Below are 12,298 nucleotides of genomic sequence, written 5' to 3'. Positions count from 1 at the left end.
GGAATAAATCGTTCTTTTGCACCATATATGAACTGTCTCACTTCCTGTGCAATATTGTAAGTAAGGAACCTGCAGGAGCAGGTAGGCATTACAAAGGCGTCCTTAACCATGGTTTTCTCAAGCCCAAAGCCACCGTCCAGGCGTGACAAGAATAGAGTTCACGATGATAGGAATGTGTGAAAGAGTCCAAGGGGAGGGTTGATCCTTTATAGATTTCCCATGTTTAAAAAAAAAAAGTTTAAAATAAAAAAATAACTTTCGTTCCCTTGGTTACCCCGAGGTTGCATTGAGACCCTTGATCAAGTCTGTATACTTTACTTATGTAGACATGTTTGGGACAGTCAGACAGTGGGCAGATAGTGCTGACAATTATTTTGCAGCAAACCACAAATTAGGCTGTGGATTGTTGCGGAATTGATGTTCTGTATCATTCAAGTGTTTGCACCCTGTAAGCATTGGCTCAAGTCATCGCTTGCACCAGTTTGATAATTTGTTCTTCATTCTATACTGGGCGTCCTCAGCGTAGTTGCAGCAAGCATTCTTGAAAAAGCTGACGAGCTTTCGGAGAGAGGACAACTAAACTTCAAAAAGTAAATGGGAGATCAAAACAAATAATGGTGGTTAGGGGGCTCGTTTGTTGCACAATCACGTATTGCTGGAAATGACACAGAATTTCTCAAATTCACAGTTACCCGCCTAAAGAAATGGTTTGCCACCAGTTAGAACCACAAATAATTCAGCAAATCACACAAAGATCTGAGAGGCAACAAAACCAACTTGTTGTAAGTTAATGGCATCATTGACAAACAAACAGATGAAACGAGAGATTGTTTTTGTAAATTAGATCCTTTATTTCATATTCTTTGGACAATTGTGAATACAGCCAACGCGTTTCACCAGTATCTGGGCTTCTTCAGGGCATCCAAGAAGACAAACTCCTCGGTCTCATGGTTGTTCCCAGTGCGATATCTTTTTAAAGACCCAGAAGCTATATAGTTAGATTTCCATCCGCACACAAGAATTCCAAAATTGTGGATGCTGAAAGTCTTCAGTAAAGAGCTGTGCGACTAGTGTTCTACGCGCACACACAAGTGATAAAAAGCTATCATCAGGTTTAAACCGCGTCCGGTTCCGGCGACGAGGCAACGTAGGTTTCGATTGGGCAGCGGAAGGAAATCTAGCTATATAGCCTTTGGGTCTTCAAAAAGATATCACACTGGGAACAACAATGAGACTGAGGAGTTTGTCTTCTTGGATGCCCTGAAGAAGCCCAGATACGGGCGAAAAATGTTGGCTGTATTCACAATTCTCCAAAGAATATGAAATAAAGGATCTAATTTACGAAGACAATCTCTTGCTTCATCTGATTATGTTTGGAAATGTTGCCGTTAACTTACAATAAGTTGTTTTTGTTGCCTCTCAGATCTTTGTGTCATTTGCTAAATGGGAGATCGTTTAGCTTTGATGTACAACTTCCAAGTTGGCAAATCGTGTTGTGCAGAAAAGAAAAGAGCCTTCTTGGCTACTGATATTCAGTGTAGGTTTTGGGACAGAAGCCAGTCTGTCAGAAAGGAGAGGGTTGTGTTCAGGAAACCAAAATTGTGAAAGAAAGTTGCTTTTTCAATAAGGGTCTATATAAATGGTCAGTTTATTAACGGCCTGTAATTTTCTGAGTCTGGCGGATCAAGTCCTAGCGTTTTAAGCAATGGTTTAAAGTGCAGGTTTTTAGTTTGCTGGAGAACTCCTGGGAAAAGAGTTAAGACTTAATCGCACTAGCTGGTATGGCACCAGGCAATGCTAGGAGGACGTTTTTGAATAGGTTTGAGGGACAAGGCTCATTGGTGAACTGGTAATAATGCCCGACATTAGTTCAGTAGTTTCTTTCTACGTAAAGCGCGCTGAATATAGCAAGTTCTAGTGGAATAGATTGGGCACTAGGATTTTTTTATGAATAAAGTTGTCAACAATTGTTTAATTGGAAGTGAGCCAGCCGATGTTAGCCATTCCCAGTAAGTTATCCCCTAGTGAATTCCAGAGCTCCGGACAGCTTGCAGTACGAGTTGCAATTCAAGTCACAGAATTTAGACATGACTTAAAAGGCTTCTTTAGTCAAAACTCCAAGAGCAGTAGAAGAGCCTGACATTCTTGGCTGTTACTTTATATATTATGTACTCTCTGGAGTCGATTTTTCACTTTAATGTCAAGTGTTTTTCAACACAGCCTTTTAATGATTTTAGTTATGTTTTTGCAATTTTACTTCCGAATAAGACAGCTACCCTTCTGATAATCTTGTTGGTTTTCTGATACTATGAGGGTCACTACTGTCTAAACCTTTGACTCCAATTGGTGGAACTGACCGAATTTTCAGAGAATCTAGTGGCCCTTTATCAAGTAGCCCTACTCATTTGTCTAGGTGTAGGTACTTCCATGGTCTGGTACATATATTTGCAGAAAGCTAGTGGGGAAATGGCAGCAAAGGAAAGACTGAGGTAGAAGTTCATTAAGTGATGATCACATTAGGTGGCTGGTTTGTTTTCAGCAACTGAATGTATTCTTTTTGGGGCTACAACTGCATCAAGCGAATGCCCGGCAGAGTGAATCTGTCCAGTGACAAGTTGGTGGAGGTCAAGTGCTTTAAGGTTAGAAAACAGGATTGTCGAACCAAAGGCGGAGGTCACTTAAGAGGCATACATTTGTGAAATAGAAAACATAAGAGGATCTGAAAAAGCATTGCTGTGTGAGGGAAACTGGTAGATCAGCAGCAAAGATGTTGGGAAAGTCAGAGGAAAGTACGAGTGAAGAATCATACTCCATTACTGTGTGGTCTGATGAAGACGTAACTTTTTTTGGGTAAACCACAGGTACCCCGATACTCAATATGGGTGTAGGTGGGGCTAGAGTAAGCAAGGTGCTTGAGGATTGGGTGGTTTCATGGATTCTTCGAGTCTGTAAAGCGAAGAATGTTCAAAAGCAGGAACTGTTTTCTCAAATATTGCAATGTCATGGCTCTGGCAATTGCTTTATCTGGATCAGTCAACAATGTGGAAGGAGAGGTGTAGTTGACTGTTCAATAAGATGCTCTAGAGACTTCTCTAGCCTGTCAAATCAATGACGGGTTAAGTAAGAAGGGATAGCTGTTTGCTATGGATGCTGCCCTGGCAATTGCTTTTGCCTTATGAGCAAAGTGGGTATGAGGCTTGTGGTCTCTCTGGTCGGAGAGCTGTAAGGGGAAGGAAGGGTGGGAACCTGTTTGGTTTGGCAAATGCACTTGTTCTAATAGTTTCTCAGGCTTTTATGACGGCAGAGTCCCTGGGCAAGATGACTGCTCTGGCATTGAGGATGGTGAACGATTAAGTGAAGAGGGATGCTTGTTTACACGGTCAATTGTCTACTGTTCTTGCAAAGGTGTAGGAAAGCGGGACCTAGTGCTGCATTTTCAACTGCTTTATCTGCCAATTTCTCTTGGTGTTTAAATGTTGATCTGCTGTACCTTTTGGGTGCCTACTGGGCTCCACTTGATGCCATAAGTTGGTATGCTCATCTCCACTCCCAACTAGCCTGTTTTTCATCGCCAACCACAGCATGATCTCAAGCAACAAACCACCACCACTATATTTCAAGGACGTGAAATCTCATTTGATATTCAAAATGAAATATCGACCTCCCTAGTGACCTTTAACACAATAATAATTTTGGACTAGTGCACACTGCAAGAAGAGCGCGCAAGGAGGTAAGCAACTCAATCTTCATACAGCCTCAGATACACACCAACCTGGTGAACCACACCCAATAATGTCATTGCTCATGGTGGTTCTAAAAACACTGATGTACTGCTTAATCCTTTTGCTGCTAGACCTATTCCCCCTAGAATGCTAAGCCCTTATTTTGGCTATTTGGGAAGTTTACGCTAAGGCCTCCATAATTTTTTTTTTTCCACATAAAGTTTTCACGCCAAATTTGCTCCCGGCTATCAGGAACATGCAGAGCTGAATCAAAAAAACTATTTTTATACCACAGTTTTGGCATTTTTCAAAAGAGGTAGTCCATTTTTTTCTAATGTTTGTGCTTTCAACCAACTTCCAATTTAGTTTGTGAAGAAAACCGGGGTGAAACCCATGGGTGATCTGGGAAAGTTATACATTCCTCAAAAGTAGACAAAACTCAAAGTTCAGCAAGGGGTTGTCGTTTGTGCAGCTCCATCAAGGTTTTCTTGAAGAAACTAATTGTTGAAATAAAAAAACATTGAAAATTATTATGAAAAAAACAGCCATTAGCGACAATTTTTTGTAACTTCTTGTCACAAAGGCAGATTTACAAAAGCAATATACTATTATGACTGCAAAACCCTTCTGGTTGGGGATCTATGGGGTTTGTAGGTTCTCCAAGAACCCGAGGTACCTAGAGCCAACAACTGAACTGTGCCTTACAATAAATAAATACATCCGGTATTTGTAAAGCATGAATTAATCACCTTTAAGGGTCTCAGGCACTGGGGGTGAGATTAAGTGAGCTATTGACCAGAGTCAAATGGTGCTGAACTGCCGCCTGCGTTGGGGATCGAACCGTGAGCCCCGCACTCCGGAGTCAGCCGCTCTGGCTGCTGCACCACACCTCTCCCCAACAATGATGAAAGATGGTAATTAAAGAGAGCGGGTATGTTGCGGTACCCGTCACATATCCAAGCTTGCATACACAGGTACAAAAAGGCTGTATCTGAAAGGAAAAAGAGTTACAAGAGGAGGCGTGGGCAAATTTGATCCAGATAACAGAGACAAGGGACAAGAGCCTCTCCTGGAAAACCATAAATGCCGCTTTGCTCAGGGATAACCTAGCCCAAAATAGATTGTTCTATCGCGGCTGATGTATAGGTTGACCATTTTACATCAATATTTAATCCTATGGGAAGGCCTGATGTAAAACCTGTGGTATCTTTTTCCGCCTTTACAGTTCCCATTGCTTTTGGCTTGGAGTTAACAAGAGCACTGAACCAGTCCCAAGGCAAAGGCTCCTGGCTCTGACTGCACCACTCCAGATACATATAAATATCTACCATCTTTAAGGGCGCCCTTGCCAACAGTGGTCTTAACTGAGATAGGTACTAGCAAAATACCGTTTCCTAGTCAGAATCAATATATGTTCCGATTTTTAAGAAGGGCTTGAAAAGTGCCCCCCAAAGTGTTATCGACCAATATCATTGCTCGATTCATCAGCTAAATTATTGGAAAGGATTATTCTAGAAAACCTGGAACCGTGGGCAGACGATAACACAATCCTAACAATCGTACAGTATGGGTACAGGAGAGGGTTGGAAACGTGGAGCAGTGTCTCAACCTGAATATCCTAGTGAAGTACACTAGGGCATAGGAGGCAGTTTACATATGTGTTTTATGGATCTGAGCATCGTTTTTCCTTCTAGTGAACTGTAACAAATTGTGGAATTGTATGGATAAACTGGGTGCACCAAAGGATACAATCTCCTTTCTACCTAACATCTGTAATAATCTAACTGCTTGGGTAAAATTTGGACCATCAGGAGAATTAACTTACCCACTAAAGATAAGAAGGAGGAGGCAGAGATGTGTGCTTGCGCCTTTCCTTTTCTTTCTATGTGTTAACAATGTTGAAGAAAAACTTCTAAACCTTAGTATCGATGTTCCAAGAGTTGGTCAGCGCCTGTACAGATACTTTTATATGTGGATGATGTAGTTTTATTTTCTCAAATTCCACTATGTGCGTGGGGCCTCATTAACGCTTTCACAAAATTTATGGAGGCGCAAGATCTGAAGATAAACTTTTTTTTTAAAACGTTTACATTGAGCTGTGGTAAGGGGAGGTTTAAGACGCATCCTTTTTTATATTAATGGGGGCAGGATAACCAACACCAAGAGTATTAGCTATTTATGCCTGCAATTTTTTTATGACAAATGCAGTGCCCAAAAAAGAACTAGTAGCAATAATAAGATGAGAACTACTGAGGGGATTTTCAGCTTTGCTACAAAATTGGGTGTTAAACACATTAAAGAAAGGCTGATACTTTTCAGTACAAAATCCGTCACTGCAGCGTTATACGGCTCAAGTGTATGGGCCTTTGGAAGCAACCAATTGTTGCAAAGACAAAAGAATACATTTCTGAGGCGACTTGTAGGTGTTTCACAATCTATCTCTGACAATAATTCGCAGAGTTAGGACTCCCACATTTAATGGGCACAGCACAAGTTAAACCTCTGCTATTGTGGCACTCATCTTGGACCAAAGCTATAACTCAGTTTACTAAAGCAATCCGGAGATTTTTTTAACCCTGGCTCATGTGTTTAAAATACCATGGCTTGCACATATTAGAGATATGCTAAGGGGAATATATGATATAGATTGTGACTTTCGGAAGACTCCTGAGAACATTGCTCGGTTCTCAAAATGGGATTCAAAGGAGCAGATTAACTGCGCGAGAGCTCACAAATTAAACTTGAGAGATTACAATAAAGCTAGTATTGTGAGCTACATGTCCATTTACTAGCCAACGGAGATACAATCATATTGACTCACTGACCCCAACACATACCATGAGTACAGTTTAAAACGTTTTTGCCTAGGAATTGTTTGCTACCTTGTTACATTGCTGGAGATGGGGTGCTGGGTGTTCACACAGACTATTCAAGCTGTCTGTGTGATAAGAAATCACCCGTCGACAATGCACTTGGCACTTTTGTTTTGCTAATTTTAACCTGTATATAGGAAACTATATTTAAAACTATTATTTATAAGGGAGAAGCTGTTTGACAATAGGAAAGCCTTTGATTATTTGTCCAGATTCAAAGATGCCCTATTATGTATTGTTGTTGCTACATACATTATACATGTATTACGTGAAAGAAAATGCTTAACAAATGTAGAGCCTTGATGAGAATTGTTCTTAATTACTTTCTTTTTTAGCTTATGAAATTTTGCAACAGTTAAATGAGTTTTTAACCTGACATATATTATGCTTTTAAGTATGCATTTATGATTTCTTGATTGTTCTTTTATGGTTTATCAAGCTTATAAAGATCAAACTGAATTGAATACTCATGTCAGTTCTGTATGCACCATAAGCAGCATTTACTCAAATCTCACTTGCACTGCTGTTGTGATAATGAGCGGAATGTGATTCACAGGACCGGAGCATTACATCTAGCTTCCTAAATATGTAATTTTCTTATTGGTTACTTTCTTACGGTTGATCTAGGTTTCCTTTGCAGAGGAGCAGCACACCCATCCCTGACCTCTGGTACCTGGCTGGCTAGAACCTGAGCATTCCTACTGTTTGCTCTTCTGTCATTCCTGTGCAGAGGATTTATCATCCCTTTTGACAACTTATTTTCTGCTGAAAGCCTCGCAAGAAAATGTACCTATTCACTTTCCAGTTGGTAAAGCAAAGACTCCATAATCATCTACCTCTCACTCTGCTTCAGTCCACTCTAGACACAAATATAGTGATACGATCGTAGGGACTAGGCGAATGTATTACACGTGTCATCAAGCATTACACAACATTTCATACAAAGGCCAGTCATAAATCACACCCTTTCAAACAAACACAAGCATAAATCACACTACTTTAGAGCCCACTACACGTTTAGGTGCAGTGACGAATGCGAGGATAGAAGCACAACTTTGGTCAATCAAGCATGTTCCCAAAATGCTTACCACACTGTCACTAAGTACTTGAATAACCAAGTACCCCCTACGGTGTACTGAACTTTATGCAAGCAAAGCACTTCACCCCAGGTATGAAGGGTTATATAAATATACTATAAGACAATATTCACCTCTTATGAATTGAATTCACCTTTCCTGAAATGAGTAAAAAGGGTGTGATGGAGGTGAACCCTGCCACCATTTTCACACAGTTCAGTGGGAATCTGTGACAACTTTTCTGAGCATGTGGCTTAAAGAGGACCAACAGATTTCATAATGGTACAAGGATGATAATCCTGACTGAAATGGATTACAAATGTTTGCAATGTTCAGTTGTATGGGAATCATTCATGAAGTAAAGAAAATCCAACTCTTGCTAAAGACTAATTTAATTAAGGGAGAGGGGGGCAAACAGCGGACTATGCATAGGTAACCAGTCATGAAACACACTATTCAAGATGCACAACATACCTGGTGGCAAGTGATAAGAAGCGCTGTCCATACGAAGAATCCAGAAACAGCCTGTGTGGTGGTGCTCATTAGAAACATAGGCTGCTCCAAAGCCAGGGGTCCAAGGGGCACAGGGACAAAATCGGGGCCAGCAGCAGTTGGTGCCCCTTCGTCAGGAGCCATCATCCCAGTGGACATTGCAGCACCGTTGCTGGAGTCCCCCAGGGTGCCGATAGCAAGGAGGTCAGGCATCGGCCCAATGATCTAAGAAGAGAAGACAGAGTGTTGATATAAGCTAAACACAATGCTGGATATCATTAATAGGTCCCACTATGCCATTAAGAGGGAATTAACTTTCTCTACTTCAAGTTCTACCTGCTGATAACATAGCATCCATCCTTTCTTGGACATACCTAAGGCTGAGGAGTGCAACATCGCAGTCAGTTAACAAAAGGTAGATCTACTGCTTCCCCAAGAGTCAACCCAAGTAAATTCTGTAGCTATAAAGCTCTTCGAGTTCCCTTTTGCACTGTATCAATTGACCAGTATGTACGCCAGCATCCTCAAAGAGACAGCTCTCCCACAGCAGCACCGCACTGCATTGCAAACAAAGCAACTCTAAAAACACAGCAAAATCTCATCTCTCACACAGAGAATGCACAAAATGAAAACACAGGAAATGAGGAAGAGAGAAAGAGACCTGCTCCATCTCCAACCAGCGCACCGCAGATCCCTCGATGGATTATCCGCTCTTCAATAATGAGCAACAGTGTGCGCACAGGAGAACCACTGGGCACTGACGTGGCATTGCTACCCATGAGACCTGACGTGTCAACTTGCATCACTCCCCGGAGCACAATGTAGCTGTACTTATGTGTTTTGTTAAGCATGTCTATCATACACGTAATACACAGAAAGATTTTGCACTTTTAAAGTTAGACCGCACATAAGGGAGCATCACAGGGTGGTAACAGTCATGAATATTAGAACAAAGACTTGCAATCAAAAGACGCTAAGTAATCCTTTCTAGTTAATACCAGGTAGCTTATATCGGAGAGGGGTCACTACTTCACAAAAGAAATAGGGATTGCAGGTTTTACATTACAAAGTGCTCAGGATGGGGGTTACAAAGGTCTATGATGGGTGTGTTCGAAAGATGCAACTAAGACGAGAAATTCACCCTAACAGAAAGATGACATGGGGGTTTAGAGATAGTGCTCAATAAAGGTTGGGGATCAGACTGGAGGTTGATGGAAAAGCATGATGGTCCTTGTCAGAGAGACACATTGGGCCTTACATGAATTTTATATTCAACATCTGCCACTTGTGGAAAGACCCATTGTGAACAGCAAGGTAGACTTAGTAAGAGGGAGTGGTAAGGAAGCTTTGCTGGGTATGGAATGTTTTAAATGGGGAGAGGGGAGCCATTTCTAAAGGGGTTGAAAACAGTATAAGGTTCAGACAAGGAAGAAGGTAGTTGCACAATAACGAAGCTTATATGGGACTAGATCATTTAGAACTGTGTTGCATTAGTAGAAGGTTAAACTGGAAGTATTTGAGTGAGGTGGCTATGAGCCAAGGGACATTTCAACTGTGGAAGTAAACCCCGATACCAGTCCACCTAAAGAAGTTTCGAAGGACTGTAACAGACATATTTAAAGGAGTATGCAAAAAACCAAGGTAAGAAGTAGCATAGAAAAATATCCCTGACAGACAATGTTCCAATTGAAGATGTCGATCACAGAATAGGAGTGAGCTCTGAACATGGAGTTAGATAAGGGGAGAGGGTTTTGAAGATCTTGCATGCACTGGTATATATATATATTTTTTTTTTTAAGCATATGGGTAAGGATAAATTGGAGGATGAATTAGGTAACAAAACAGACAAGTATAATGCTGGACACTCTGCTTATGGTAGACTAATGCAGCAATTAGAGACCTGTTCAAATATGGTCAAAAGGAGACAGGCTAAGATCAGAGTGAGACACCCTTTTCAAAACGACCTGGAAGTTGTTGATGAATTATCTTCTTAGGTTAGTATTAAACAGTAAGCATGTTCGCAATAATTCAGTCCAAAAGAAACTGTCAGGCTATATAAATAGCAATACATTTTTAAAAAGCTTTTTATAGAATAAGTGTTGCACATATTTTCTAATTTAACAAAAAAGCTGTTAGGGTACTTAGAACATTTTCATGAACCGGTGGCATTTTTAATGCACATCACCGGAAAACGTAATGACTAAAATAAAGAGAGCCAATGGAAAGTTAACAAAAAGCACTAGCTAACTAAAGTATTGGCCAACAAGGTCTGGTGAAACACATTTTATAAGACTGTACACACAAGCACAACTGAGTCACTCTAAGGCAAGAAAGTCAGTCTATGTCTGAAGTGGTCTGGCCCACTGCCCCTGCTAAATGCTGCCCTGGGCAGCAACAGAATGTGAATGACAGCTGAACTGAAAAATCGACGAAGAGGGTTAACCCTAAACGCATCTATGGATGTATATATGCATGCACTTTATGTTTTTTTAAAAAACATGAGGCTAACCAGACTTCCAAGGTGGTCTCTACGCCAGACCTAACCAGTCTTGAATATTTATCCAGTCTAGAGGAAGAGCATCTTAATTTCCGAGTGCTGCCATGTAACGCCAAAATAAAGCTCTCTGGTCTGTTCAGTAAAAACAAAACCAACGATACAGTACCCACTCCAAAAGAGAACCAGTGTGCACGGACAGACAGCCACAGAAAACCACTTTATCTAGAGGTGTTCACTGCAGGGACAGACAAACCATGAAGGTGTGTATGTATGCACTGAAGGTGGTTGATGTAGGGTTATGTCCAATCATATTGCTACTATACATGCAGAGAAGGTAGCCAGGTTAAAGGTACACCCACCCATTTAGCAGAGGGAGATATACATCCATACAGCATCTAAAAAAAGCAGAGCATACATTTATACATAAGAGAGCCTATTTAGTCAGGAGTCCAAAACAGGAATACAGCCAACATAATAGCACACATCATTCAGAAGTATAGCAGCTCTGCTAAAACAATGATAGTTCTCTCCCATTAAAATACAGGAACTGTACTGAAAGGAGTTAGTACTCCGTCTCAATGAAAATATCACAACATCCTGAAAAATGCATTTTCTGTCCTATTAAAAGCCTGAAGGTCTTACTGGGAAGTGCTGGCATCATACTATGAAACAGCAGCAGTGGTGCTAAGAACTACTGTCTCTTTACATAAAGGTGAGGTACTGCTAAGAAATGTTAGCACTGTCCCAATAAAATTGCTGCAAATCTTCAGAGAAGCCCTGGATAGAGCAAAAGGAAAACTTGTCAGCAATGTGGATAGAGTCCTATCCCCTTTTAAAGGGGCAGATGCAAGTCTATTAAAAGAACTGGAATACTGTTGCAAAGGGGATAGTTAACTATACCCTGCTGTAATTCGAACTTGTAACTTGCTGGTCACATATAAATGTCAGACGCAGAAACATTGCAGAGGTATTTCTCAATAAGAGGATGCCAAAGGTAACACACATTGGCAACACCCACAGGTCTGAACTTGGCAAGCCTGCAAAGTTATTTTTTGCAAACATGCAATCTGTATCAAAAACGTAAAAGTAGGTGGAATCCATTCCTCGAGATTCTGTGACATGGGGATTCTATTGCTATGCACAGGTGTGGTCTTGCATACACTTTCTCCTCAAGCTTCATGGTGCCAATGTCATGTATATTAGGTTATGATTAAGAATGCAGTCATTTGCTGGATGTAATAAGTATTCATGTTTCGTGTTTGCTGAGCAACAATTAATAAAAATAATTTTAAAAATGTTGGGGGAAACTTACAAATAATAAAAATGAAAAAAGCGGGGAGGTATAAAGTGTGTTTGTTTTAAAAAAAAGTATACATGACCTGAAAGCAGAAAAAAAACAACAAAAAAAAAACATAGAATTGTCTACCAGTCATGGAAGTGAACTTAACTACTTTTAAGACCTATGTGGACATTGGCACAAGCAAAATGCTGTCAATCAATCAATCAATCATTTGTAAAGCGCACTACATACCCGCGAGGGTCTCAAGGTGCGGGGGGGGGGGGCGCTACTGATCGAACAGCCAGGTCTTGAGCATCCTCCTGAAGGTCAGCAGGACTTGGGTCTGTCGTAGGCTCAGT

General features: G+C 40.8%; 1 protein-coding gene across 5 annotated transcripts in view; it reads right to left on the bottom strand.

The window, feature by feature from the left end:
* TMEM184B (transmembrane protein 184B) overlaps positions 1–12,298 on the bottom strand; it is a 393,946-nt gene that overhangs the window by 345,401 nt on the left and 36,247 nt on the right. For all 5 annotated transcript variants that reach the window (XM_085601314.1, XM_085601316.1, XM_085601312.1 and 2 more), the window contains exon 2: positions 8,146–8,388. In XM_085601314.1, coding sequence (XP_085457440.1) covers positions 8,146–8,376 — 231 coding nt within the window. In that variant the 5' untranslated portion in view covers positions 8,377–8,388. The remainder of the gene's footprint in view (positions 1–8,145; positions 8,389–12,298) is intronic.

Source organism: Triturus cristatus, chromosome 4_2, assembly GCF_964204655.1.
Source record: "Triturus cristatus chromosome 4_2, aTriCri1.1, whole genome shotgun sequence".
NCBI lineage: Eukaryota > Metazoa > Chordata > Amphibia > Caudata > Salamandridae > Triturus > Triturus cristatus.
The sequence above is the reverse complement of the archived record's forward strand: the minus strand, read 5'-3'. Positions and strand labels throughout refer to the sequence as shown.